General features: G+C 43.4%; 1 protein-coding gene across 2 annotated transcripts; it reads right to left on the reverse strand.

The window, feature by feature from the left end:
* Positions 1–6,357: 6,357 nt before the first annotated feature.
* On the reverse strand, positions 6,358–24,663 carry pdgfra (platelet-derived growth factor receptor, alpha polypeptide). Of its 2 annotated transcripts, XM_040128570.1 has the most exons (30): positions 24,508–24,663; positions 22,305–22,768; positions 22,105–22,180; positions 21,710–22,000; positions 20,917–21,177; positions 20,325–20,464; positions 19,324–19,486; positions 18,691–18,883; positions 18,016–18,131; positions 17,638–17,934; positions 17,282–17,548; positions 16,998–17,128; positions 16,695–16,863; positions 16,373–16,562; positions 16,098–16,213; positions 15,849–15,975; positions 15,529–15,725; positions 14,829–14,923; positions 14,257–14,389; positions 13,846–13,950; positions 12,656–12,766; positions 12,137–12,290; positions 11,286–11,446; positions 10,838–10,953; positions 10,146–10,268; positions 9,926–10,037; positions 9,737–9,836; positions 9,412–9,517; positions 8,422–8,657; positions 6,358–8,330 (listed from the first exon to the last, which is right to left on the reverse strand). In XM_040128570.1, the coding sequence occupies exons 2-30, from the start codon at positions 22,305–22,307 to the stop codon at positions 8,183–8,185; spliced, it is 4,437 nt and encodes a 1,478-aa protein (XP_039984504.1). In that variant the 5' UTR covers positions 22,308–22,768; positions 24,508–24,663; the 3' UTR covers positions 6,358–8,182. The 2 variants fall into 2 exon arrangements, with proteins under 2 accessions (XP_039984504.1, XP_039984505.1); XM_040128571.1 differs by lacking the exon at positions 22,305–22,768.
* Between the last annotated feature and the right edge of the window lie 1,254 nt (positions 24,664–25,917).

The following is a 25,917-nucleotide window of genomic DNA, read 5'->3' on the forward strand; positions in this document are numbered from 1 at the left end:
CGCCCAGGAAGCAACAACAGGTACAGTGTGCAAGACCAAAAGCCATAAAGCAGAGAGTTGCGATGAATAAATCTAATAAAAATAAAACAACCATCACTCTGTCCAGAATTTCCAAGACGCCTTTGTGTGTTTTGAAAGGAGAGGGAGGGGTTGGCGGGGGATGCAGACGGCTGTTGTTGCTTTGTAAAAGTTTGGAACCAGCGGTCAGCGACAGTCTGCTTGTTTCATACGTTTGGTTTAGGGGCAGACAAGGCAAAGAGTCGGCTCATGATCACAATGAAGATTAGTTCTCTGTAAAGCGGCAGACAGAAGACGTCTGGCAAAAAAATTTTCAATTTAGCACCAACTGAGCGGAGTCACTTGTAACTGCGGAAAGATACTGTAATGTGAGGCCGCCTGGGTATATTAATGTTTAAATACACTATGTGACTAGAGTGGTGTAGGCAGCAGTGCAACTGAATAGCTGGGTGTCTTGTATCCTCAACAGTCACCTCTATAGTCCAAGACCAAGTGGTGCTTGTCAAACCCGAACTGTTGCAGACTTACTTTTACGATTAACTTCCCTCTCATGGATGATTAACATTATGTTGAAATCTACAGAAATATATGCAGTGGCTTTGATGGACTGAGCTATTTTAGCTTTGGGTAAACTGATTTATAGGGTTTCTAAATGGTTTAATTTAGAAAGTATATGCTTGGTAATCTGGAAAATGTTACAAAAATCTGGAATACTTGAGGCTGATGTATAGTATCAGATTATTCAACTTGAATCTGTGAGAGATTAGACTGAAAAACATTCTTTATTCTCTGTAATTTATGAAATGGAAAACAACATATTTTTCATGCAACAGACAAATAATACGTTTATTCTGGCGGCACTGTTTACTGACCTTTAACCCTAAATAGACATGAGACTAATTAAAAACATACCGTTTATTTATAGCTTGGCATATGCAACATACAGTAACCTCTGAAATAACAGATGCCCCCCCCACACACACACACAAGCGTGCACAAACACACGCACACACACATCCATCCCCAGGAGAAACTCACCGAGAACCCACCAAATGTTACCAAAATATCTGTTGTTATTTATTTCAAACAAGTTTCTTTTACTATGTAGTCAAGGAGCAAGTTGAACCAAACAAAAATTGTCTGGGTAACATAAAAGAATAAATATAAAAAGAGGTCTTAAAATTGCTGATAGGAGTCGTGTACTGCCCCAGCCTGGAGCGGTCTCACATGATTCCTGAAAGCAAACTCTCTTCACAGTCATGAGTTAGCATGTTTTTCTGGCTTGAAGCAAGTTCCCAACAACAAGGCCTATGTGATTACAGCTATAAATTAGAGAGCGAGATCAACAGCTTTTTGGTCTTCCTACCACATATACGGGTTGTATGTGTGTGTGTGCCTTTTTGGGAGGCTAGTTTCAAAGTGAATATAATTTGACTGCTATGTGTTTTCCCATCCTAGTGTGAAAAATCCATGGCAGTATCCCTTACGGAGATGGTGTTTTAATCTGGATATGATGCCCCTTGTAAAACCGAAAGCTTAGGAAGCACATATAGGCCCCTCAGAAAAACAGCTTGAAATGGGACACCGGCCTCAAGCACGCACACAGGCCAAGACACAAATCTGTTTTGCAGCAGACCTTTCCAAAACCTGGACTGCTCCTGGATCTGCTCTCCCAAAGGAGCAAAGGATGGAGACCACACGGATGGCAACAAGGCGTCGAGTTTCACGAAGGAGATTGATGTTACATATCAAACAAACCAAAGAGATTGCTAATCTAATTGTCTCACACTCGCTCGTGAAGCCAAATATATCAAAATCAGATTCCCTCTCACTCTCGTAAAGTAAAACATGATACAATCGAATTTCCCCCCATCTCTTTCATGACTTATGATCTGGCAAGGTCTCACTGAGTCTTTCTGTATTGTTAGATCTTTATTTGTCATTCTAAATCAAATCTGGTGTCAGCTTGATTCTCGAAGCATTTAGTTGATGCACCGCATGTTATTGGCTTGTGCCTTGTTTACACCATAGAGTACGTGCCATTCAGGCCTCCGCAACCAACTCAAAGACATGAATTGTTCCTGCAGAAAGGTAGGGTCAACCAGGATCCTTGCATTTTATTTGTTAAATATTGTTTTCGTTTCATGCTCCGGGTTGTTTGGAGGGTACCCCTTTTTTCCTCAGATTTGCTGGAGATCCAAACACTGCAGGACAGCTCGTTGAACTAGCTTGAATAATGGAGCAAACAGCGTGGAGTATATCAGCGGCAGAACAAATTCCTTCATAAATAAACAAGGGTTGACACAGTCACTAGTGTGTGTCTTTATCTCGCCCTCAGCGAGATCATTATCTTTTTACACTGGCAACACGTCTGTAGCCACCAAACTGTATTTTTTATTTTTTATTTTTTGGTGTATATAATAAAAAATAACTCAACGCCAAGCTAACCGACTCCCTCATCTGCTCACCTTTGTCATTGCTTGTGTGTGGGTGGGTGGCGTGAACGATCTTGTCGTTACAGCAAAATCTTTACTTGCCACGCTGGTTCTTTGAGTATGTCAACAAGCCGGACGGGCAGCCGAAACCGCAGAGGCAGAAGGTGACTAGAGAGTCGTACCGGTGGACTGCGTGTAGTCCAGTGCCATTCGTCCCCAGACATCATGTCCTCCAGATGAGGAGACTGAGACAAAAAGACAGAGAGAAGGCGGTGGAGATGAGATGAGGAAGCGCAGGCACCGCTCACTGTGCCCAGGAGAGGATTAGCATTATGTCCCTGTGCTGTCCAACGTAAACAACAACTGACCTGATCCCATTCAAACAATGTAGGAATAACTACCACAGAGATACATGTTGCTTGGTGATCACAGTGGAAACTATAGGCTCAATTTAACAACAACAACACAAACCTAGCATAATTACATTGTCATAATATAGTATTATTATTGTGTAAGTATATATATTGTACAAAAAACATTTTGCTGACAATTATGTACTCGCTGAGACACATTTCTCTAATTCAAATCCAAAGCGATGCAAACTCAAACGCAACGATGAAATAAAAAAGGTGTATATGATTTTACTACATTACTTGTAATACACAAGTGAGACAAGTGAGGAGGAGAAAGCAGGTGGTTACAGAGGGAGAGAGAGAACAAAGAGTAGAGGAAGGAGGGAGAAATGAACAGTATAGTGTTGTGTGAATTCCCCTTCACCTGAGAAATGTAATTAAACTTTGTTTCCTGCTTATTTTAGCCTCATGTATATTTCCATTTGCAGTGCGGATCATTCATTGCAACATTTAACCTGAGTCCCATGCATTACTGCTTGACAGATCATTTATGCCGCTGCCCGCTGACATGGTTTTAAAGCCACTTTCATCCAATTTTTGCCCTCCAAATCTCCTAAAATGCACATATGTAATAAGGCTCCGTGTTTGGCCCTGATTAGCACATTTGTTAGGTTAGACTGTTAGGTTGATTTGCTTAGCATCAATGGCAAGTGTGTGTGTGTGTGTGTGTGTGTGTGTGTGTGTGTGTGTGTGTGTGTGTGTGTGTGTGTGTGTGTGTGTGTGTGTGTGTGTGGCATAGAATAAGTAAGAGCTGTCTCCAAAGGTCTACAATTAATGTTTTGTCTTTCTACAAAAGACAGAAAAACAATGACAATTAGGTAAAATTAAGAAATAAATTAAATAAATAAATAAATTAAGAAATAGGAATTATTGTAGAAAATGATTAACTTACAGTTATTTTATTGCCGTATCTTCACCACGACACTTTGCATGCACGCCTCACAGTAAGCAAAGTTCAGTGAATGGCACATTTGTTATCGTTGTGAGAACTTTCCTCCGCTCCGCACGCCGCAAGGAGCTTCATTTTATTCTTGAACAAAGCCATCCATGGAGCTGTTCTGGGAACAGTTGTTTCTTTCTATATAAATATAAAACTCAAAAAATATTATTATGACATATTTAGAAGTAATGTGGGTTAAGCTGGAAAGTTATTTGTTCCATTTAGCAGCCCCTGCTGACTGACTGCAGCTCTGCTCTGAATCTGAGAGACTCTCTCAGTTACTTCAGTGAGCCCCAGATGTGTAGGTTCTTTTAACTGTTTTGCCCCAAGTGAAAATGTTTGGAACAAAGACATTATAGAAAAACAAAAAACAAAAAACACACAAAAACGAATTCCCTAGCAGTCCATACAGTTCCCCCATGCAAACCCTCAGCTGTTGATCCTAAGCACACAGACATGTCGACCGATAGCCTCAAACACAGCACTGCTGCCCATCATTACTTGTTCATCCAGTGCATGCTTCTTTGCAAAGCTCCCCATGAAATTGCAGCTGGGTTTGGGGCAGATATATTCCCCCTGCATTGTCCTAGCACAGGTCTACCTTTAGGGTTCAACGGTGTGGGCAAACAAGACAAAAAAGGAGAACCAGTAAAACAAGACTGAATTTGTATGACAAATAAGAGAAAAGTTGACATTGTTAACGTTGTATAACTGTGTAGCTGTGGTTAAAGTTTTAGAATAAGACTATAGGAGTGATAAAGTGCTTTCTCAAGAAAATATTTGTCCTGTTAACATGATATACTTTATTGCTTTATGGATCTGGTTAAAGTTGCACTAAAAAAACGTAATTTATTAGATTAAAGTGCCTGAAAGGCTGTTGTTAAATGAATTGCGCGAGTATTCGCCGCCTGCATCTTTCTCATAGCACGCACCCTTCAGGACACACACCTGTGGAGGTTTTTATGGTCAGGATTAACATTAAGGAGGATGTGACTGGATTCTGCAGGCTCAAATCATCAGTTGCAACTCCTCGTCCTCTCCCACTTCATCTCCCACCCTGAAGGCACGAAGCATCATCTAGTTACTAGCGCCCTCTAGTTGAGGTAAATGGTGATAGCGGGTTGTTCGCAACGTTAGCGTCAGCAAATACACTGGAGCTTTGTTTGGGATTTTCAGGTGCCTAAACATCATGTCAAACTTCAACCAATTAAACTACCAAACCACTGACACTGAGAAAACTGGGCAGCACATTTAATGTCTTAATAATTGTTTGCAGTCTGTTGGCAGCCTTGAGTTGAGAATATTGCCCTCTGCTGGCAGTCTATCAGATTGCATTTGTATTAATGGGACGGCTTACTCTACGTACTGAATGTAGTCAAAGTGTATTCATATTCAATAGATATCATTTCAATCTATTATTAGTGTTGATTATTTCTGCACATATTATGTAAGTTGCAGTAATTACTCGAGTACTATTTCCTTTTCGTGCCTTTATACTCTTACTCTATAGTCTTTTCAGATGAAGATTTGACACAAAAGCATATGACAAGCTTTTAAAATATAATACAAAATGGAAGTAGTGTTTCCCAACCTTTTTGGCTTGTAACCTTTAACAAACAGACAGTTTCTGCTTGGGGCTCCTTGTCATATTTCAGATGTCTATGAGCTGTCAGCTGTCCCACCAAAGAGACATTTCCCATTTTAACTTCGTAGATGGTTTTGTTTAAAGATGTATAGAGGTAAGTGCATCCAATATTTCATAACAGCTAAGAAAGCTAAGAAAAATGAATACAGATTTGTGAACCAGAACTTAGTTGTTTCTTCTTTCTTTCCCCATTAATCATCTCACGAGGTCTCAGATTAATCTTGTGACCCTCTGGAGGTGGCCAGTTCCGTAGGGTGGTACCCACTGGACTGAGCTGCATATAAAGCAGTTAAATCTATAGCTCCACCCCAACCAGCTACAGCAATAAAATGCTGCTTACACATTCAGGCATCAATATTAATCTAACAATGTCATATAGAATAATATATCAGTAATAGAAGCCATTTTTCTGCAGAATGATTACTTTTACTTTTGATACTTGCTTAAACTTAAGTAGGATATTGAGTAAAGGGCTTTTACTTGTAATTAAGTTTTTTTATATTGTTGTATTAGTACTTTTACTTAAGTAAAAGGGTATTTCTTGCACCATTCGTTGGGTTTGTCAGTGCCTGTGTGTATAAGACCTTTGCAATACTTGGACAGAGCATTTCTTTTCCTGCTCTTGTGTTATCTATATTGATGTTATTTACCAATGCGTTGAAAAATGAGTACCATTATTCTTGTCTGCGTTTGCTTGGCTGCGTCGTCCGCTGCATCTCATATCCTTGTGGACAAAAGTGTACAATACGATTTTTTACTTGGCCATTTTCCCCCATTCCCTAGAGACAATAAATAATTTTGTATTACTTGTGTTACGTCTGGTTGCTTGTGTAATACATTATAGGCAATGAGAGGACATGGTGTTTTTTTTAACATTATAAATCATTTATTGAAATATAAATCATCTGAATGTACATGATGTAAAATAATGAAACATAGTATTAAATCATCATATTGGGTGTGATTACCTATAATTACAGATTCTGTACCGTCAACAAAATGTCACTCATCTGCGGCACAAACATTCACATCCACGCTGCTTTAAACGTATAAAGCCAAAGTAAGACTTTTCTCCTTTTTTTTTTTTTTTTCGGCCCGGCTAACTCGTCTGCAATATCAAAAACAAAATGAAAAAAAACAGGAAAGTGCAACATCTGATTGCAGTTTATATCACAGTCAAAAGACAGAGGCAGTGGCATAGCTGTAACAGTAGCTGGAAAATACGGAGGATTACAAAGAGTCTACACATAACTGATGTATGACATCAGATCAACACAAATCTCTAGTTCATCTAGTGTCTTAGTATAACTAGAACCTGCTAATAGACTTCAGGACAATAGATAAAATATGAGACTAGAGGACATAACTTGCTAGTAAAGCACGGCTATTGGATCTAATTATTTTTTGGGCTTCCTATCATGTATACTGACATGATGAAATTAGTTTTTTTTTTTTTTATCCCTTTTTATTTTTTCCTATATTTGTGATGGCTAAACTGACTAATACTTCCCATGCCATGCATCACACACATAATGTATGGCATGGCTGGAAACGAAATATTTCTCATGCAATTTTCTAATCCACAAATATTGTCAAAGAATCTATGCTGTCCACTATAATGGCGAATGTCTTCAATGAGCAAACTGTGTTATATTTCCTTGGCTGTAACGTACCCGTTAAAAGCATTGGCCTCACCGAGGTGGATAAGGGTGCAGAAGCTTAACGTGCTTATATAAAAAACTTGAGTGTAATCCCAATAATTCTCTCTTATAAAACAACTCTGGAGCTATTTACAATACAATCATACTTCACTTTGTTTATCTACGCCCATATCACAAATATGACTGAGATCTTGGCAGGGATGAAATTTGAGAATATTACGTTGGATCAGGGCAAAAGGTGATACACTGCAAAGACACATGCGACTCAGAAGCTCTATTGTCATAACAATTCAAACAGCTATGGTCAATATCTACTCGGTATTCACAAATAATACATTTGTTTACATTGATGAAGTAAAAAAATAAATTTGAATTACTGCAAGTATTTAACCACTGAAAACATTATATGGTCATATACAAAAAAAAATGCACATAGTCCAGATTTTGTGCTTTTAAATCCACGTACTGCTACTGATTGTGCCAGCATCAGGTGCTTCTCTTGCTGCAGGTGAGTGTGGGGTGAGTTTACCTGCCAATGCTGTTGCTAGTATTGGACTCATCTAGTTTAAATAGTGCATCTGTAGTGGTTAAATATATATCATATGAATGAGATCCTGTGGTGTTTGTTCATTTAGAGTTTCTGACCAACGTGTTTGATTTGTCCCTTCTTGCTTATATTGCTGTTAAAAGAATGCCCGATAGAATAAAGCCCTGCAAATTAAAAAGACCATCTTTTTTTATCTAGATACTTTCAGCTCACAGACTTGGGTTCTGGCTGCGGTTCTTTTGAGTGCTCAATGTCATGATTTTGTCAATGCTCACTCACTCCTCCAGCCCGGCAGGGGGCACTGTCCAGGGAGAAGTAAAGGGCGTACCATACTATCACCACAGACCCATCCAGACAGTGAAGTGGTTTTGTTCTGTCCTCTGAAAGGGCGATCACGGAGGAGGAGTGGCGGGGTTAGAGGGTAGACAGCAGAGTCTTTGGATGATGTAGAAATCTTTCTCAAGTTCCTCTTGTCCTTACACCCCTTTTCCTTGCTGCCCCCGCTCTACAGGCTGGGCAGTTGTCACAGAAAGCTGTCCTCTACCAGGTCACTACAGTCCAGACACATCTCATCCAGCAACGTGATGTCCTCCAGGGTCTCACCCTCGCGCTTAGCGTAAGTGGAGCTGCTAGAACCTGTCTCGATGGCGCTCTCCTCAGATGTCTGAGAGCTGCAGGGGGCATGAATAACACAGGTTAGTGCCATCTCTGGTGCACTGGAGACAGTGTAATGTAGTAGAGGTAAATGATTGCTCCACTTACCTGTGTCTGTTCCTCTTTCCATAATCATCATCAGATGTAGGGTCCAGGTCAGGGAGGGGAATAATGTAACCGCTGTCGGAGCTCAGCCGCTGCTCGTCGAAGCCGCTTTCCCTGTCCTTCAGCTTGCCCTGGTTCTTGTAGGTGATGCCGATGTAGGCATCATCGTTTTCCATGCACACACGAGTCACGGCGGGGTGGTCACTCTTCAGGAACTCGTGGTTTACCTTCTCATAATGCTGCACAAGACAGAAACACATTAGAACTAAATACTGTTAAATAATGGAAACAGACAAAGGTGTCATTTCACATTTATCTTGCAGGGCAGAAGCAATGATGATACAATATAGGGTGCAAGTGTAATAAAGATTCACAGACCCACAGTAGAACTGTGGTATAAGCGTGATCACTACTTGTGTTGCCAGCTAGATGGTGTGATCCAAACTGAAAGTCACATGTCCCATCCAAGCCAGAGGTGCTAAAACAAGAGCTGGTTCCTCTTATTTTGATGTGCCATGTGTGCTGTGGAGTTTAACGGGGTAATTAAGGTTGAGTGGTGGAGGTGAGAACTGGGGCTGTGTCATTACACAGACCCAGGCCAGCCACTCTGACATCCAGCTGCTGCATTTGCACTCTAATCACTTGTAGGTTTGTGTTTTACAGAAGCACAGAGAGCCCACAGAACCACTCCTAATGCACTCTCAGAGGAAGTGGAAGGGGTATTAAATGAACAGTGTGCTACTTTAAGAGTGCATTGAAATTGTTTTCAACCTTTACTTTGCTGGGCAACACGATGAAAAACAAAAGCATGAGGGAGGACATTTCGCTGACACCTAAAAAAAGTCTATCGTCAGCCAGAAAATGCAAAAACAAATAGAGGAAGAGAAATTACATGTCAAACCATGAGGACGAGAATGAGAGGCGATAAATTAGAGTGCAGGTGTAAAGAATCCGAAGCAGACTGAGGATGTGAGGGGTCACAAAGAAACTCACCCTCTTGTAGCTGGAGGGCAGCAAAGAAGCTACATTCTCACTCAGACCCAGGAAAGAAGGCCTCTTCTCCGGCTCACTGTTCCAGCACTTCATCATCATCTCATACCTGAAATAGCAAAAGCAGCCGACGTTAACATGGACAGCAGGACAACTTGTCCTGCACCTTGTAATTTTGCCATGACGCATGTCAGCCACTGTATATCACTGCTCAGAAAACAAACTGATCTGAGTTTACAGCCCAGTGCATTCCTCAACTGACAGGATGGGAGGGAAACTTTATGTCATACACAGCAACAGTACAGTCACGATGTGAGTGATCACGTACACGTCATGAGGTGCATGTTCGGGTTTGGACATCCTGTATCCACTCTTGATCTTGTTGTAGAAGCTTGAGTCCACGACCATCCCTGGGTATGGTGTGCCACCTTCAGACCAAAACATGTTCTCATGAGTTTAGCAAGCAACACCAGTTTCCAGTTTTTCTTTTCTTTAACAGAAATTAGCAGGAGCTCACCTAAGGAGAATATCTCCCAGAGGAGGATGCCATAGGACCAAACATCACTGAGAGTGGTGTACAGGTTGTCAAAAATACTCTCTGGTGCCATCCACTTCACTGGCAGAAAAGTCTGCGTGATGACAGAGAGGAAATGTTCGATCCTACTTGCAAAACCAATGTAGAAAAGAATGGTAAAACTTCACTTTAGGTATGAAGTATCATATGAACTGGGACTTACGCTCCCTTTGGAGACATAATTGTTGTCATGCATGATGTCTCTGGCCAGCCCAAAGTCACAGATCTTCACTATCTTGCCCTGAGAGAGGAGGACATTCCTGGCTGCGAGGTCCCGATGCACACACTGCACAAAAAGAGAGAGTAATCAAAAGTGATTAGTAGCTCACTGCTCATGCACCATTGTTCAATCTAATCCCAAACCAACACATTCTGCTCCCAAAGCTACTGACTGCATCTATTTCTGTGTGTTTTTCATTTCAGCTGGGTTCATTTTTAATGCCGTTTCATATTGCTTTATAAAACATGGTCTTTGTGTAAACGTGCCAGTTGGAGGGATGGCTGTGACCGCTGGATATTTAGGGATAATAACTATGAAGCTGAATGAATAGCTTCTGGCTGCACTGTGTGCCTGCCTGGTAATTCTAGCCCTGGCTGTGCTGCTACTATATTCAGCCCCTGGCCTCTCTCCTGAGTGAGCTCAGCAGCCTTCACAGGACTGCTTATCACACAACCGCTGATTCCCCTTGCCCCCCCCACACACACACACACACTTTGGCCGGCGCAGCTGTCATCGTAGAGGACACACTACCCATCAGTGCTGTGGGAAGCAGGGGGATGTGAGACTGTAGAGGACCTGTGTGGTATTCAAACCCCAGAAGTACAAGTAAAGTTATGATTTTCATTCTAACTTACATTTTTGGAAGCCAGGAACTCCATGCCTTTGGCCACCTGGTAGGTAAAGCTGAGCAGGTCGGTGGTGGTGAGGCCCTCGTTCATGTCATCCGACAGCAGGTTGTCCATCTCGCCCTCTGGTTTAGAAAACACACACACACACACACACACACACAGAAAACACCATGAGGCGGTCCAGGAGTATATGTTCATCATGTATTGTAAATATAGTACTGGCTGCTCAAACATGGCTTTTACTAATGGCAGGGAGAAACTAGGCATTATTATGCATGCGCTACAATTATCCTCTCCATGTAATTACAGGGCTGTACCAGTCCTAAATTCTGACAAGGGTGTACCCCCTCAACCAACACTGACTCAAACACAGCACCAAAACCAAACAAGTACCAATAACTCAGAGAACAGTGAAAAAGAGGATAGAGAGAAGAGAGTGAACTGCAGTGCATACCACTTGAGCCTTTCGGCGAGGGTGGGTGGTCGTAGTTGGACCTCTGGATGTCTGAGTACTTGGAGGCATTGCTCATCTCCAGCATGGGCACGTACTGAGTGTTGTCAGCCTGCTTCATATCCATGTAGTCGCCTTTGCTCTCAAAGGACAGGATCACATAGCTGCGCGCAAACACAAGAGAAGAATGCTGTTGGTGACGAGGCGAGGGCTGGTCGTGGGAATACTGAGCCATATATATACATATGAATGTATCTATCAATGTGTGTGCGTGTCCTTAAATCCTATCACTCCCTCTAGCTGAGGTTAGAGGAATGTGTGGTTGAGGCTACCATAGTAGCAAGGATTAAATCATGTCATGATCATTTTGAGGTGTGGTCACTCTGAGTCATCCGTCAACACAGATTAGCCTCAGAGAGAGAGAGGGGTGTGTGTGTGTGTGTGTGTGTGTGTGTGTGTGTTACGGGGGGGGGCAGTTTCACCATGAACGTCTGAGCGGACAGAATTAACAGGTATCTCCAATACAAAGCAATTGAGTCGAAAGCTGAGACCACTTCAGACTACAATTCGATTAGGTGAAGAAGCCAGACAATCTCCTCAACCCTGAAGAAAATGTCAATAGAGTTACCGACTATGGGTAGGGGAGAATGTGAGTGTGTGTGAGAAAACTGCACAAATTGTTGTGTCAATGGCTGTGGTATTCTGGAGTAGAAAAGGGGAAGTCTGTATGTCCTTTCCGTAACACAATCTAACCATGATAAGTGTCTGAACTACAAGAACAATTCAAGATAAAAAATAGAGCATTTGAAATGTAAATGCCTGTATGGCAAGCTAAATAAACACATATATGGTACCTCCTGCTGCTCTCGTCTGCAGGGTTAATTCCAAAGATATCCAGCTCTTTTTTATTTTTCTCTGGGTTGAGGCTCAGGAAGTTCTCCCTGTTCTTGTGCAGGTAGTTGACCAGGTCCCCGTAGAAGCAGTACTCTGTGATAATGTAGATAGGGCCTGGGAACAACACAACAAAGTAGTGCATCGGCGTCAGTCTGCGGGCTAATCTTATCAGAAGCTCATAAAGGCTAAAAGCAAGGCTATTAAAATACCACACCCACCAAGAGCTGAGACGGGACTGTCAATCTTTTGGGATGGTAGAGCTGTAAATGTCTACAACTGCCAATCTGAATGAGTGTGTGTGCGTGCATGTTTTTAGCGGTGTGAATGTGGGCGGTATTGATTTTTTTTTTGTAAAGTAGTGACTAAATTGCAAGGGAAAGGCAACAATGGTTAAACTAAGCTGTTATTATACAGTATGTGTTTCCCTGTAAATGAGTTTGTGTCTTTTTGTCCCCAATGTGTGTGTGTGTGTTATTCACCTGACTTGGTGCATGCTCCCAGGAGGTTAACAATGTTAAGATGAGGTCCAAGATGAGTCATAATCTTCAGTTCAGACATCAGGGCTTGTTTCTCGCTGGAGCGTGCTGTGGCTGAAAGAAGGTACAGCCACCGTGACTATCATCGCACATATTCATACCGCCAACAAGCCAACCAACCAGCCAAGGCCACCTCCTTCATCTGAATACTATAATTAAATGCTTAATCATGTTGTAAAAAAGTTTCTTTGTTTACTCTGTAGATTCTTCAGTATCTTCCTTTCCATCACTTTTTCCTCTTCACTGTTGTTGCCTCAACAAGTAGCAAGTTTTGCAACAGTTGAATAACATCAGCTGTCAGCTGACATGTTGCTACTCTTACATCTTTGAGTAACATTTTAGTATTAAACAGGTTAGCAGGCCTAATATTTTGCGCCACTGAACGAATTTATTATTGCAGCGTTTTAGAGGCTTGTCAAGTTATGGCAGGGGTTTTCAAAGCCCCCAGACGCAACCCATATATCCCCCACACAATTAAAACTATGCCAATTTAGCAAGTAGGAGTTTCTGTTTGCTATGTACCATTGTATGTACAGACTGCTATCACAGGATTACTTTGATGCCAAAGAAAACTTAAAAACAAGATGACTCTTATGTTATAAGGAACATCACTTCTCCGTGTACATCCAACATCTTCTCTAAATACATTTAAGGCTGTTCATTCATGATGGATATCAGACATAATGATATACTCGGAAGGGTAGTATGAGTATCATGTCTGTGTTAACTTTGACTGAGTTATGACTTGTTTGGACGGTTAAGGCTTCGATGAGCTGTGTGTTGAACCCGCTGCTGCTACTCCAACTGCTGATTGTACTGATGAGCGGGCCAAATCAGTGAGCCAAACAACAGTATTAATGTGATTGTTCTTAGAAAACGGCATGCACCTGTCCCTTTAACCTCATGCAGTATCTTTGCCTCACATCTCTCCCTCTGTGTCTCCCCTGAGGAGGTGCCTTACAGTTTAAAAACCTCTGATGTATAGAGACAGCTGGTCAATATGAATAACAGTAGTGACGACAGCTACCTTCACCTAACCAGTCTTTATACCTGGTGATCTATAAAGAAAACATGTCAGATGAATGGTAGCAACATTATATAATTTCTTGTCAATTATAATTTGTTAAGCTCACGTTTCAGCATCTTAACTGCCACCTTCATGACAGGTTGGGAGCGGCTGAGTCCATAGGCGGTGCCCTCTACTACCTTCCCAAAGGCTCCAGAACCCAGGATACGACCTGAAAAAGACAGGAAGACATAGGATCAAGGAGAAAAACAAAGAACCTGCACATTGCACTTAGGTAGTTGAAACATGCACTTTGGATGGCCTATGCGACTCCTTCAATGCCTGAATGTCCCCTTGATCACTGAGTCAAACCAATCCCCAGCCAGCAAACCCCTGCTGCCCAAGCCAGATTGGTTTATCACAGCTTCACTTCAAAGACAGGGAGAGACATCCTGAGTGGAACATCCCTGCAGGGAGGCTGCAAAGCCACCAGCAACAGACTACTGTATTAGCACACTGAAAATGACAATCAGCTCACCGAGCACAAGTCTGTCACGGGGGAACTCCCATCTGGAGTCATAGGGAAGCTGCATGGGATCCACATAGATGTACTCATGGCCATCTGGACTCACAGACTCTATGACCCTCCAGCGGATCTCGTATCGTGGTTTCTGAAAGAAAGAGGCCATGCAAAGTGCAGATTAATTAATCTTTGTCAAATTCGGTTGTTTTTAACAGTAACTTGCCCCTTGGCTTTGTAAAATCCACCTACAAAATGTAGTTTTATCAGCTAAGAAAACATTTGCTTAAGTGAGGAGCACTGTTACTTAAATTACATGTATGTAAATTGACAAGCCTTTATACAGTCAGAGCAGCAAACCAAGCACAGAAATGTTAAAATATATTGCTGCTCATATCATATGTTAGGACTAATATCTGATACTCAAAGCATCATGACATTTAGGCTTGATTCTGTGTGGCTAATTTGCGACAAAAACAAGTTTTTCACACTTTTTACCTTTAATACGAATGCTGAAAAAGAAGGTAGGAGTGAGTGAATGGGTGAGCAGGTGAGAAGTGAGAACAAATGCAGAATAATGGCAGCAGTACCTGTTTCCAGATAACAACCAAGACAATGAGTGAGATGATGACAATGACCAGGAGCACCAGCACAGCAGCAGCTACAGTCAGCTCAGGGTGAGGGCCTGTTCAGGAGGAGAGCCAGTGGTCACACATGTTAGATGGAGTGCACATTAATCACATGGTTGCAACGTGTGTCTGCTGTAATGAAAAATGAAATGCTTGCAATGAAATACGTTCTATGCGTTTGGATAAGAAATTGTGCCAGAAAACACAATTAAATCCATAGGCTGTCCAGATTACTGGGCCCAAAAGGTATGCTGGGAAGATAAAATGGAGGTGGGAGACGGGGGAGGAGACCAGGCACTGGCATAGGGGGAGCGGGCATAGGTGTAGGGGGTTTAAAGGTCATCTGGGGGGACCAAATGGCCTAACGATCTCTGGCTTCCCTGAATTGACTGTCAGAATAAGAGTCCCTTTCTCATAGCCCCTGCCAGCTGTCTCACCGCAAACTCATCATCTCACAGCTGCTGCAACACTGACAGCGCTAACCCAGCCCCGAACACAGTCACTTACAAAGTCAGTCACACTCTGAGTGTCAGAAATGGAAGGAACTTAAGAGGAAACAAGGTGGAAACAACAACATCAAATGTCAATTCAAAGCTGGGTAAAAAAAAAAAAAAGGAAAGCTACTTCAGAGCAATGTGATGAAATGTGTGTGTGTTCTTACCATTGGACACCAGTTTGATCTCCCTACTGACGGCAGCCATTTCGTTCCTGGCCATGCAGCGGACCGCCAAAGTGTTTTCCAGTTGACCAAACATGACCTGGCTCTCCAGGTTATTGTCCTCGTCGATGTGGGAGTCCACTGTGATCTGTGTGGAGTTGGTGGGGAGGGGGGCCCAGGATGACGAGTCATTGGCACAACTGGATGGGAACAAAGGAAAAGATATATACAGTATACTCAATTAAAGCGTGTAGGGACTACATGTATGTAGACTGAGAGGTCTGGAAGCAGATGAATGTTGTACTGAAGGAGACTGAATTTACTGTTTGATGTTCTTGCAGATGAACCACTCCACCACAGGAGTGGGCTGCCCTCTAGTAATGCACACCACAGACTGGCCTGTGGCTGAGCCATGGTGGATGTCCATCAGCTCCACAATGACCGCAGGCACTGTAACACAGTCCGACAGAAGGGGGTAAGCAGAGCAAAGTGTCTGAAATAAGTGAGAAAAATAGACCACAACTGGGGCTAAAAAAGGTTGTGTGATCAGTATCTAAGGAAAGAAGTCTGACCTTTGACCTCCAGGATTAAGCCAACTTCCTGACTTTGATTTCCATTCTCCACTCGGATGGTGTAGTTCCCGCTGTCCCCCTCTTTGGCCCGGATCAGGGTGAGAACACTCATGTAGCTACACAGGACAATAAAACCAGAAACTGCAATAACCACACAGTCATAGAAGTTTACATTGCACTAAACACTAATGACAGGCCCACCAACGTGTGGGAATGTTACTTTAAGCTTGTCATTAGCTCTGCTGTCATTAGTGGACCTCGAATGAGAGTCTCACCTGGTCTCACTGAGCTGCCGGAGGCTGGTGGAGATCTCCGCTGTCACATCGCTAAGCGGTATTCCATCTTTGAGCCATGTGATGCGAGCAATTGGGAAGGACTTGATTTCGGCCCTAAACTCCCGGACTTCATCCAGGTCTGCTGACTCATATTCTCTGAACTGTGGCTGGATGGACATAAACTCACTTGCTGTTAGAAAAGAGGAGAGGCCGACAAACAATCAGCGATCATTCATCGCTACAGGAAAAAGAAGAAATGTTATGTTAATATGAAATGTTGCACATGTTATATTATAAGTAAAAAAAGATACAGCTTTCATACCAAAAACTGTAATAGCTAGTTCCTTTGTCTGGCTCTCATTACTAATAATATCAGTGATGGAGCAAGAGTAGATGCCGCTGTCTTTGGTTGAAGCCTGCGGGATCGTCAGGGTGTAAAGGATCTCCTGGTCCCTTTTATTCTCATGTACTGTTTTGATAGCATGATTAGCCTGTCAAACAAAAAGGGACAACAGGTACTTTGAGTTTCAAACTACCTGACACTCAGACTGGTGAACAACAGTCATTTCTGTGAGACTAAGACCAAAGCGACCCAATCAGTTTGCATCATCTTTTGTGCCCTCACCAGTTTGCCAGGGTATTTCCAGTGGTCTTCCAGAATCTCAGATCCCCGAGCCAGACAGGTGACCGTGATGGTTTCTCCCACCAGCAGAGCAGTCCGCTTGGCCGTCAGCTCAACATGTAGCGCAGCACCACCTGAGATACGACAATTGACAAGTTGAAAATGTCTGTGTCAGGGTAGAAATCCGACGAAGAAAGCATGGAGCTGACTTGAATGGTATATATATTGAGTGACGTTACAGACATTTACTGACACAGATTTACACAATCACAAACATGTGTACACACCTGCCCAGCCGTGGACGATGTATTCCCCACTGTAGTGTTCTTCTCCGTTTATGAAGGCCTTACAAACATAGGTCCCAGCAGTGAACACTCCCAAAGCGCCCCTCTTGCTGTCATAAACACTAGGCACAGGCTGCTGGGTGTCAACGTTAATCAGGGTCACGTTAGCAGTGGGGTCAGACACTCGACACTGGATCTCCATCTCCTCGTGGACGGACAGGACATGGTTACCAAAAGGCACCGGTGATGGCACAAAGGGAACATCTGGATCTAAGTTGGAGTAAAATGAGTTTCTCAGACCAGATACTAAAGTAAAATAATAAAAACACACAAGCACAAAGCTGTTGTGCCCCACATACCTGGCACATAGATGTAGATGCTGCTCTTCTCTATCTCCTCAGTGGTATTTCTGCTGTAGAAGCATGTGTAGTAGCCAGTGTGCATTGCAGTGGCACTATCCACAGTGATGGTGGTGACAAACAGGCCGCTGTTGTCCTCCTGCGTTTGCTCAAGCGCATCGAGCGGTGTCTCCCAGGCCAGTTTTGCCTCACCGCGGCAGGTCAAGGTGAAAGGAGTGTGGAGGGGCACTGCCATCTCATCTATCTGTGGCAGCAGCACAGGGGCTGAGGATGGTGGGAACATCACTGCGTTGGGGGCTGAAAGAAACATATGTACAGCGCTCAGTCACAGATCACAAATCCTCTATCTATCTATCTATCTATCTATCTATCTCTTACCTTTCACTTTGAGGGTAAAGGAGAACTGAGCAGTGTGAGAGCCGCTAAGGGCTGTAATGGTATAATTCCCATTGTCTTTCTCCAGAGGCTGCCGTAATATCAGAATGCTTTCATACCTGTGAGAAAGAAATTAGCAAATACTTTTGTTATTTAAATGAATAGCTGTCATTTTGGGGAATACTCTTATTTGCTCTGTTGCCAGTTAGCTTAGTTTAGTATATAGACTGGAAGCAGGGGGAAATCGCTAGCCTGGCTCTGTCCTAAGGCAACAAAATACACCTCCACCTGCATATCTAAAGTTATGTGACAGACTATTACTTCCGGAAGTTACTGTCCCTAGCCAAGAAATAGTCCGACAGATAACCACACGTAAAACGGTGAACTGTTATTTTTCTACTTTGGTTATGAAGGGATTAAACAAATGAGATATTAAGTGTGCGTTGATAAGTTTTAGAGGTATTGGTTGGTGGATTTTGTTACCTTAGGACAGAGCCAGGCTAGCTGTTTCCCAATTTCCAGTCTTTATGCTCAGATAAGCTAATCGCTTCCTGGCTTCAGCTTCGTCTTTAGCATACAGCTATAAGAGTGGTATCAATCTTTTCATCTAATCCTCGGCAAGAAGGTGTAAAAGCTTATTTCTTTTAAATTATTCCTTTAAAGTTATTAACTGCTCACCGATTCCCTTCAAGGTGGCTTGTTTTGGTGAGGACATAGTAGTTCCGTGGTATGGCTTTGCCATCTTTCAGCCATGTCACTTTGGGGGCTGGGTAGGCATCAATGAGAATACTAAACTCTGTCTCCTCCAAAAGGCTGACAAACTCCATCGCTAGAATCCCACTGTGGTCCAGTGCCACAAAGGAATTCTCATCTGAAGTAAGAAACAGAGTAAGAAAAGAATAAGCTGTTGACTGGGTACGAAAATGGGTAAAGAAATTGATTCAGTGAGTAAAAACAGAGGAACAGTAGAGCAAGGCAGTGACTGAGTTGAAGGCGGAGTGACAGAGAGAGTTGAGGTGAAACCAAGGCCTGACACCCACATCTGCTGAAGCCATCCCATAAAACACAGCAGCTGATGTTGAAAGCAGAGGTGAAGCTTTACAGAGGGACGGTAGAAAATTACTTTCACACACCACTGAAAGCACCTTGTGCACATATGTGATACCACAACTAATTTACCTGAAAGATCATGAAAATAATAAATGTGGATTAAGTGACTGTATGTCCGTAGTGTGAGCGCTTTCACATCATTACAGTTCTGCTGAAAAGTCATTAAAGGTATCCAGGAAATGTTCCTGTGGGAAGACTTACCGAAGACAGTGACAGCCACACTGCCGACTCTGACCTCCCTGCTGATTTCGTGAGTGATGGAGCACTCGTAGATGCCATTGTCCTGAGAGGTGGCTTGGGGGATGCTGAGGGTGTAGATGACCCAGTCAGGAAAAGTCTGTTTCATCTGAACTGCGCCCACAGCCTATAAGAGCAGAGGAACAGTATGGGGTTAAGACCCTTCTCACCAGAATTGAAAAAAAGGGTTGGTAACAGGATATATGAATTTTTTTAACTCTCATTGTTTTTCGGTTTTACAGGTACGCTTTAAATGTGTCAGAGTCAGTGTGTCGTGCAGCTGAAGGCAAATGGTTGAAACACTTGTGAAGCCACAGCAGATAAATCAGGATCACAGAGCCTTTTAAAAGCCTGTAATTGCAGCTGAGACCAAAACCAGGAGTCAAGAGTCCTGCGTTCCTACCCTCACTGTCTCTGGAAAAGGGTTTAGAGGAGACATGTTCTATAGATTAAGAATCTGAAAATAAATATACACAAACGTAAATTGCACATGAAGATCCTCGCAACTAACACTTCAAAAGCATTAAATGTTTAGCTGGCTGTCATGGGCAGACAGCATCTGTCCTACACGTCTCAAGGTCACCGGGGTCAAACGATTTACTATCCTCTTTTTCCCTCTTTTGAACTGCCTCCTTCCCTCAAGCCATTTGTGCTGAACTTTAAATTCCACGTCAGTGTCTTTCGCATGGGGTTACTGCAGCAGGAGCTGTTTGACTGACTGTCCTCATAATGAAGACACAACATTCAGTTACTGCTGTCCTAACACATACTTTGTAACCACTAAGGGCCATTCTCAGAGCTATTTTCCACTTACCACTGCTCGGTTTAGGTCCAAAACCATTATTCGTTAATTTAAGGCTCAGTGCTGCTGGGTACAAAATGACATGGACACACAACAAGGGGTTGAAGGAAATAGGAATAAGAATTTCCAAAAAACACAAAAAGGAAAAGGATCGAATTCTTGCCTGTTTTTTAGGATGGAGCCACTGCTGCTGAAAGCCAAGCCCACTGGGAGTGACACAGGTGACGTTGAAAGGTTGACCAGCTCTCACATTTTCCTCACTGGCTTTTACTTCCACATTAAAATCCTCCACATCCGCAGGGGCTAATAAGGGAACCACACAAGAGCAAATATCAGCACAGTCTTCCCACAGGTCCCAAGATAGTGACAACTTGATTACCATGAGCTCACTTATCATTGAGAGGCGGCTCAGTAGGTCGTCATTACTCACTAACATACACACATAGAGTGAAAACAGGCGTGTTTAGCCATCTCCCCCTGTGATCATGACATAATGTCATGCCTCTCATGCAGTGAGGTAATGGTCATGGTAAGCAGACTTGGTGAGTGTCTCCAGCTGTGCAGTTACTGAATCGTTATCCTATCACTTTAGCACTTTTTGAAAGAAATACACAATAGTAACTTGTAGATTGTGCACTTCGTTAAGCATTAGTTACATACAGTGGAGATCCATGTAGAATCAGTAATCTCCTCATTCAACACACCCATAGAGCTCAAGACAATAGTAGACCAAATCTATGTTCGTCTCCACTTACCCTCAATTTTAACAGTGTAAATAACACTTCTGACTGCATGGCCATTCGCAGTGGTTTCACACTGGTACTGCCCAGGAGAGAGGTTCCCGAAGAAGCCCATCTTGTTGTCGTAGTAGGCAGGCATCTCATCTCCGCTGGGGACGCTCCTCAGGATGACGACTGAGTAAGGGTCAGACACACGGCAGGAGATGGGGACTCCGGTCGAGTCCATGGGGACTACCAAGTTACCAGGGTTTTCGGGAACAAATGGGGCATGGGGATCTAGGTGTGCAAAGAGAGGAATGAGGTCACACGATGTAATTGGATTTGGTTTGACTGAAAAGCATCACTGCCATCCTTCCTACATTTTTTTTTTTTTTTTTTCATACCTACAATATATTTTATTCTGAGGCAAATTTGCTGATTGTTTACCCTACATTATTTTAAAGCAAGACTGTGACCTTTTACAGAAGAAATAATGATATTCCTCATACAAAGGAACATTTACTTCATAAGCTGTAAAACACACCCTTGCTCAATTTTATACACCCAGAGGTTTTGCTGCTACACCCCCACTTTTTCTGGCACGGCCATTAACTTACGTGGCTAATGTTAGGGTATGTTAGCTAATTTTACTCAGTGCTGTGTAGCTTATATTGCTCGGTTATTTCTCGGGCTTTTATGACCGTTTGGTACGTTTCAGCCTTTACTGGGATCCCAGAACCATCACTTGTGGCCGCAGTTGCAGTTGTGCAAAAGTTAAACAGTCTCACTCTAAACTTCCCTCGGCGCCATGAGCGGAAAACATGTTCACCTGGCACGAAGACGTATATTCCCGCCTCATTCTCTTCTTCCGGCTCGCCCTCCGCTTCACCTTCCTGGGTTTCGTAGACACACGTGTAGTAGCCGGTGTTTTCCACCGTTGCGTTGTAAATGAAGAGCGTCGCCGTGTAGAATCCCGGGTAGACGAAGGTGTTTTCCGGCAGCGGTTCCACCCAAACCACGTTTCTTTTGCCGGTGCAGCTTATGTTGAACACGGAGTCGGGCTGCAGGATGAACTCCTCTTCATTGGACACGATGGTCGGTGGCGACAGTCCGCAGGTAACTGAGAGGTAGCGTTGGGAACATTAGAGGGAGCCGTGAACGAATAAGAAAAAGAAAACAAAAACAAACAAGAACAGCATTTTACATGCAGACTATTTTACTTACCTGAGACCAGCACCACCAAGATACCCCCAAAGACCAGATTCGTCTTCACCCCATCCATGACTATGGATGTTCTGGCCTATAAAAACAGAAACGCCATTTATTTAGTCAACAGGTAGCCGAAGGTGAACACTTTTTTTTGCTCCTTCCTGAGAAGATATGATGCCACTGTCGCTACCTTTCATCACATTTGACCAAATTACCATTTAAGCAATAAATCAACGGCTTATTGACGTTCTCAATGTCCTGTCAGTCCCAGCACATGTGCAGTCACACCGACTCCGGAGACTCACAATGGTCCCGTGAAGATTTGCGGAGGGACCTGGAGAGTTTAACAGCAGCTCTAACGGCTTGTGGTCCCCCGCATCCCCCCTCGGGGCTGAAACGGCGCCGATCCGAGATTTATCACAAGGATTACGCTCATCGTTTTTTAGTAAAATGAGGGTCACGATAACAAGACTGCTGATTCCCCAGAGTTGAAGGTCCACGGGATGTTGGACGGGATCTGGATTACAGACTCCCCTCGTCTCGCTGCTGCGCCCCAAGTGAACATGAGGACGGTCGGTAGAGGGCGGCACAGTCCACCTTTTGGTGGCATCAAGCCTCCTCGGGTCCCATCGTCTCCAGTTTGTCCACTCGCTTGTCCAGAGTTTTTGTTTTTGTTTAACTGAAGGAAAGAGAAAAAAAACTCACTTTCTGTACTTTTGACGAACCAAATCTGGAGTTTTTGGTCCAAATTGTTTTAAAGTGCGATTTTTCTTGTTTAATCTTTTTGTTACTGGGCCAAACTTTTTGTTTTTTTCTAAAGGAAATGTCTAAGAGATGCCTCATTGAGACATTCCCAAATGTAGTCCAGACTCCTCATAAACTCGGTCACACAGATCCTGTCATGTTTAATTCTGTCACTTTTTCTTTCCTAATCCACCATAAAGGTCAGATCTGATGCGCGGATTATCTCAGTAAAATATCTCCATGTTTAATCTGTTACTCCTGGTCGCCTTTTTTTTTCTGTTTCTCAGGTTGGGGACCCACTGTGGAGATTCTGTATCTTCAGTGTCCCCAAACAACAAAACTTGGCCCCTGTGAAGCTTCCCGTGGCTGTCCCGCCAGCCTGTATTATCCGTGGGCATCCTGTCTTTTTTTTTTTCTTTCTTTCTATCATTAGTGGACCCTCTCCACACAAAACTACATATTCGCATGTGAAGCTGCTGAAAAAAAAAAAAAAAATCCCCAATCCGTTTTGACGTGTTTGTGCACACACCTCGTCTCAAACCATTTCAATAAGGGATTTTCTTTTTTTAAATGCATTTACATTTTTTTTTTTTTTGCCTTGGCTTGGCGAAGGTCCCCCAGCTACTGCTCGTAAATCTAACTAAGCCCGGAGACTGCTCGCATGTCCTCCTCTCCTTCTATTCCCCCCGCTCTCCCACCAAGCGACTCAACAAATGTGGCAGATACCAGATGCATCGCCCTGCTGGACTGGATACATTGGAGCAACAGCTGATAAGGCTCGTCTCAACTTTCTGCCCTCCACGGACGCCTCAGAAGCTTGATGTCCACGAAGAGGATCGGGAAGAGAGTGTCTCTCTCTAACGGACCATTGAGAAATAAGCATCAATGCAATTAAAAAAAAAATAGAGCATCTTTTTTTTTCTAAATATTTGAACAATTTTATGTAGTATTCCTATGCAAAATCCCTTGGTGACCCAGCAGGGGGTAGGTGGTTAATGAAGAATGCGTCTTGGCTCCAAAACACGCTCAGTTCTTCCCCCCCCCCCCCCCTTCTCTCGGATCCTTTCAGCTGCAGCTCTGTAGAATCAGACAGACTCATTCCGGTGCCTCCTGTGCCGATTTTCCATTTTAATTCCTCGCATTCCACGGACAGACGAGAAAACAATGCGATGTACAATTTCCAATGTGTTCCCCATTAAATGCTGGGCAGCGTCCCACAATGGTGCCTTCAGTCTCGGAGGTGACACCTCCAGCTGTGAGGCCGAAACCGAGCGCTTTTATCCAGCGGAGTGAGGGACGTCTCCCTGCACGGCGTCCGGGGGAGGGGGGCACCATATGGAGCGTTGGGAACAGAAATCGCATCTACAAAATGCAATGCATTGCCTAATGCAGAGGTTGCATACGACTTGCAGGCCAGCAAAGAGATCTCCAGTTTCAGCGAATGAAACTTTTAAAGAAACTTTTCCAGAACCATCGCGTAAAATGAAAAAGGGCGGACGGCAATCTAATAATTGGATAAACTAATTAAGACTGCAATTAAAGTCCCACTAGACCCACAGAAACCGTTTCCATCATAGACTCCCCACTCTTTAACAAAACCCCCCAAACTTTTTAGAAGACTGAAAAAAAGGTTTCAGTCATCTTTTTTTGATTCCAAAACAACCTTTCAATTACCTTTGAGTAATCCCCTCTTTATATTCCTTTCGTGTAAGTATATCCACAGTGAATTGGTCGCTCCAAAAGGCGCAGTAAGGGTCCTTTGCAGCGGCTATAATCCTCAGAGATCCTGCGCTGTGAGAGCATATGTGCGACCCTCTGTCCGCATCCACGACCGCCCTCACAACTGCGCTCCAGCTACAGCGACCTGTAACTGATTCAATGTTACAGTCCACCCGCCTCCTCCCCTCCCCCCCCCTCCGAAAAAAAGTAATCATCGGGCTCAAAGTAAATAACTCTCAGGAAATGACACCCCCCCTCTCCTCCCTGCTAGCGCTGGACCCCTTTTCAAAGTAAGAGTCTGTTTTTCGGGGGGGGGGGGCATGCAGATGAATATCCCCGCTGAAATGAGGGGATGAAATGGCATTTACATCGGGTTTTATTCGGATTGGAGGACGTTTGGAAGAAAATGTAGTTCCCATATGTGTTTGAGGAGCTTGTCCTGCATCTAATGATGTTTCTCGGATTCTCACAAATGTTGTCGTTTTGTGGCTGCAAGTGTTCGCGATTCACCTCAGCGAGCGTTCTCGCCAGATACTACAAAGGTTTTGTTCTTTTTTTTTTTTAACTGCTTACATGATGCATGACAGCTTGTTAGTGAATGGACACAGTTCTTCTGCAGACAGAAAGTGGAAACAGTGGAGCGATGGCCTCATAGAGGGCGCTCCAACACCATCATATCACAAGCCTCATCTTTCTCTCTCTCTCCCTTTCTCACACACACACACACACACACACACACACACACACACACACACACACAAACACACACACACGCTTACACTTAAATTTTGCTTAAAAAATCTAGATAACCATCAGCATAGTTCTTATTTTCTTATTTTCTGTACCACAGAAAACTATCTAACTGGCGCACATGCGTCAGGGGTTTATCGAGTCCTGAAGCCCCCTTTACCCCGGGGCCCTCCTGGCGGGACACAGAACAATAATGGGCCCCTACATATCACCTATGTCTGGGCACAGAAGAGGTGCACCAGACCGGTGTCTCTTCATGGGGCAGATGCTCATCACTGCCGCTGCTCACTGCCGCTGCTCACCGCCCCCCCCCCCCAGCTCGATGCAGCGGCTTGGTGCAATTACTTCCACATGTTGCCGAAAAGAACAGTGTCCTTGTTCTCCAAACAAAGGATCTCAACTTCGGAAGTCCGAGTTTACCTCAGTCCGGTTTGAGGTTCTCTGATTTTAAAGAACTTCTTTCTAAAACTTTTCGCCCAAAAAAAAAAAAAAGGGGGGGGGGCGTATATAGCAAAACTACAGCCAGCAAATTGCTCTTTTAAAGGCAGTTTTGAAGCCAATGGAAACCATCTGCGGCTGAAAAAAAAGTTTTTTTCTATTGAAAAAATGTGCATA

Source organism: Xiphias gladius, chromosome 6 (assembly GCF_016859285.1).
Source record: "Xiphias gladius isolate SHS-SW01 ecotype Sanya breed wild chromosome 6, ASM1685928v1, whole genome shotgun sequence".
In the NCBI taxonomy this organism is placed as follows: Eukaryota; Metazoa; Chordata; class Actinopteri; order Istiophoriformes; family Xiphiidae; genus Xiphias; species Xiphias gladius.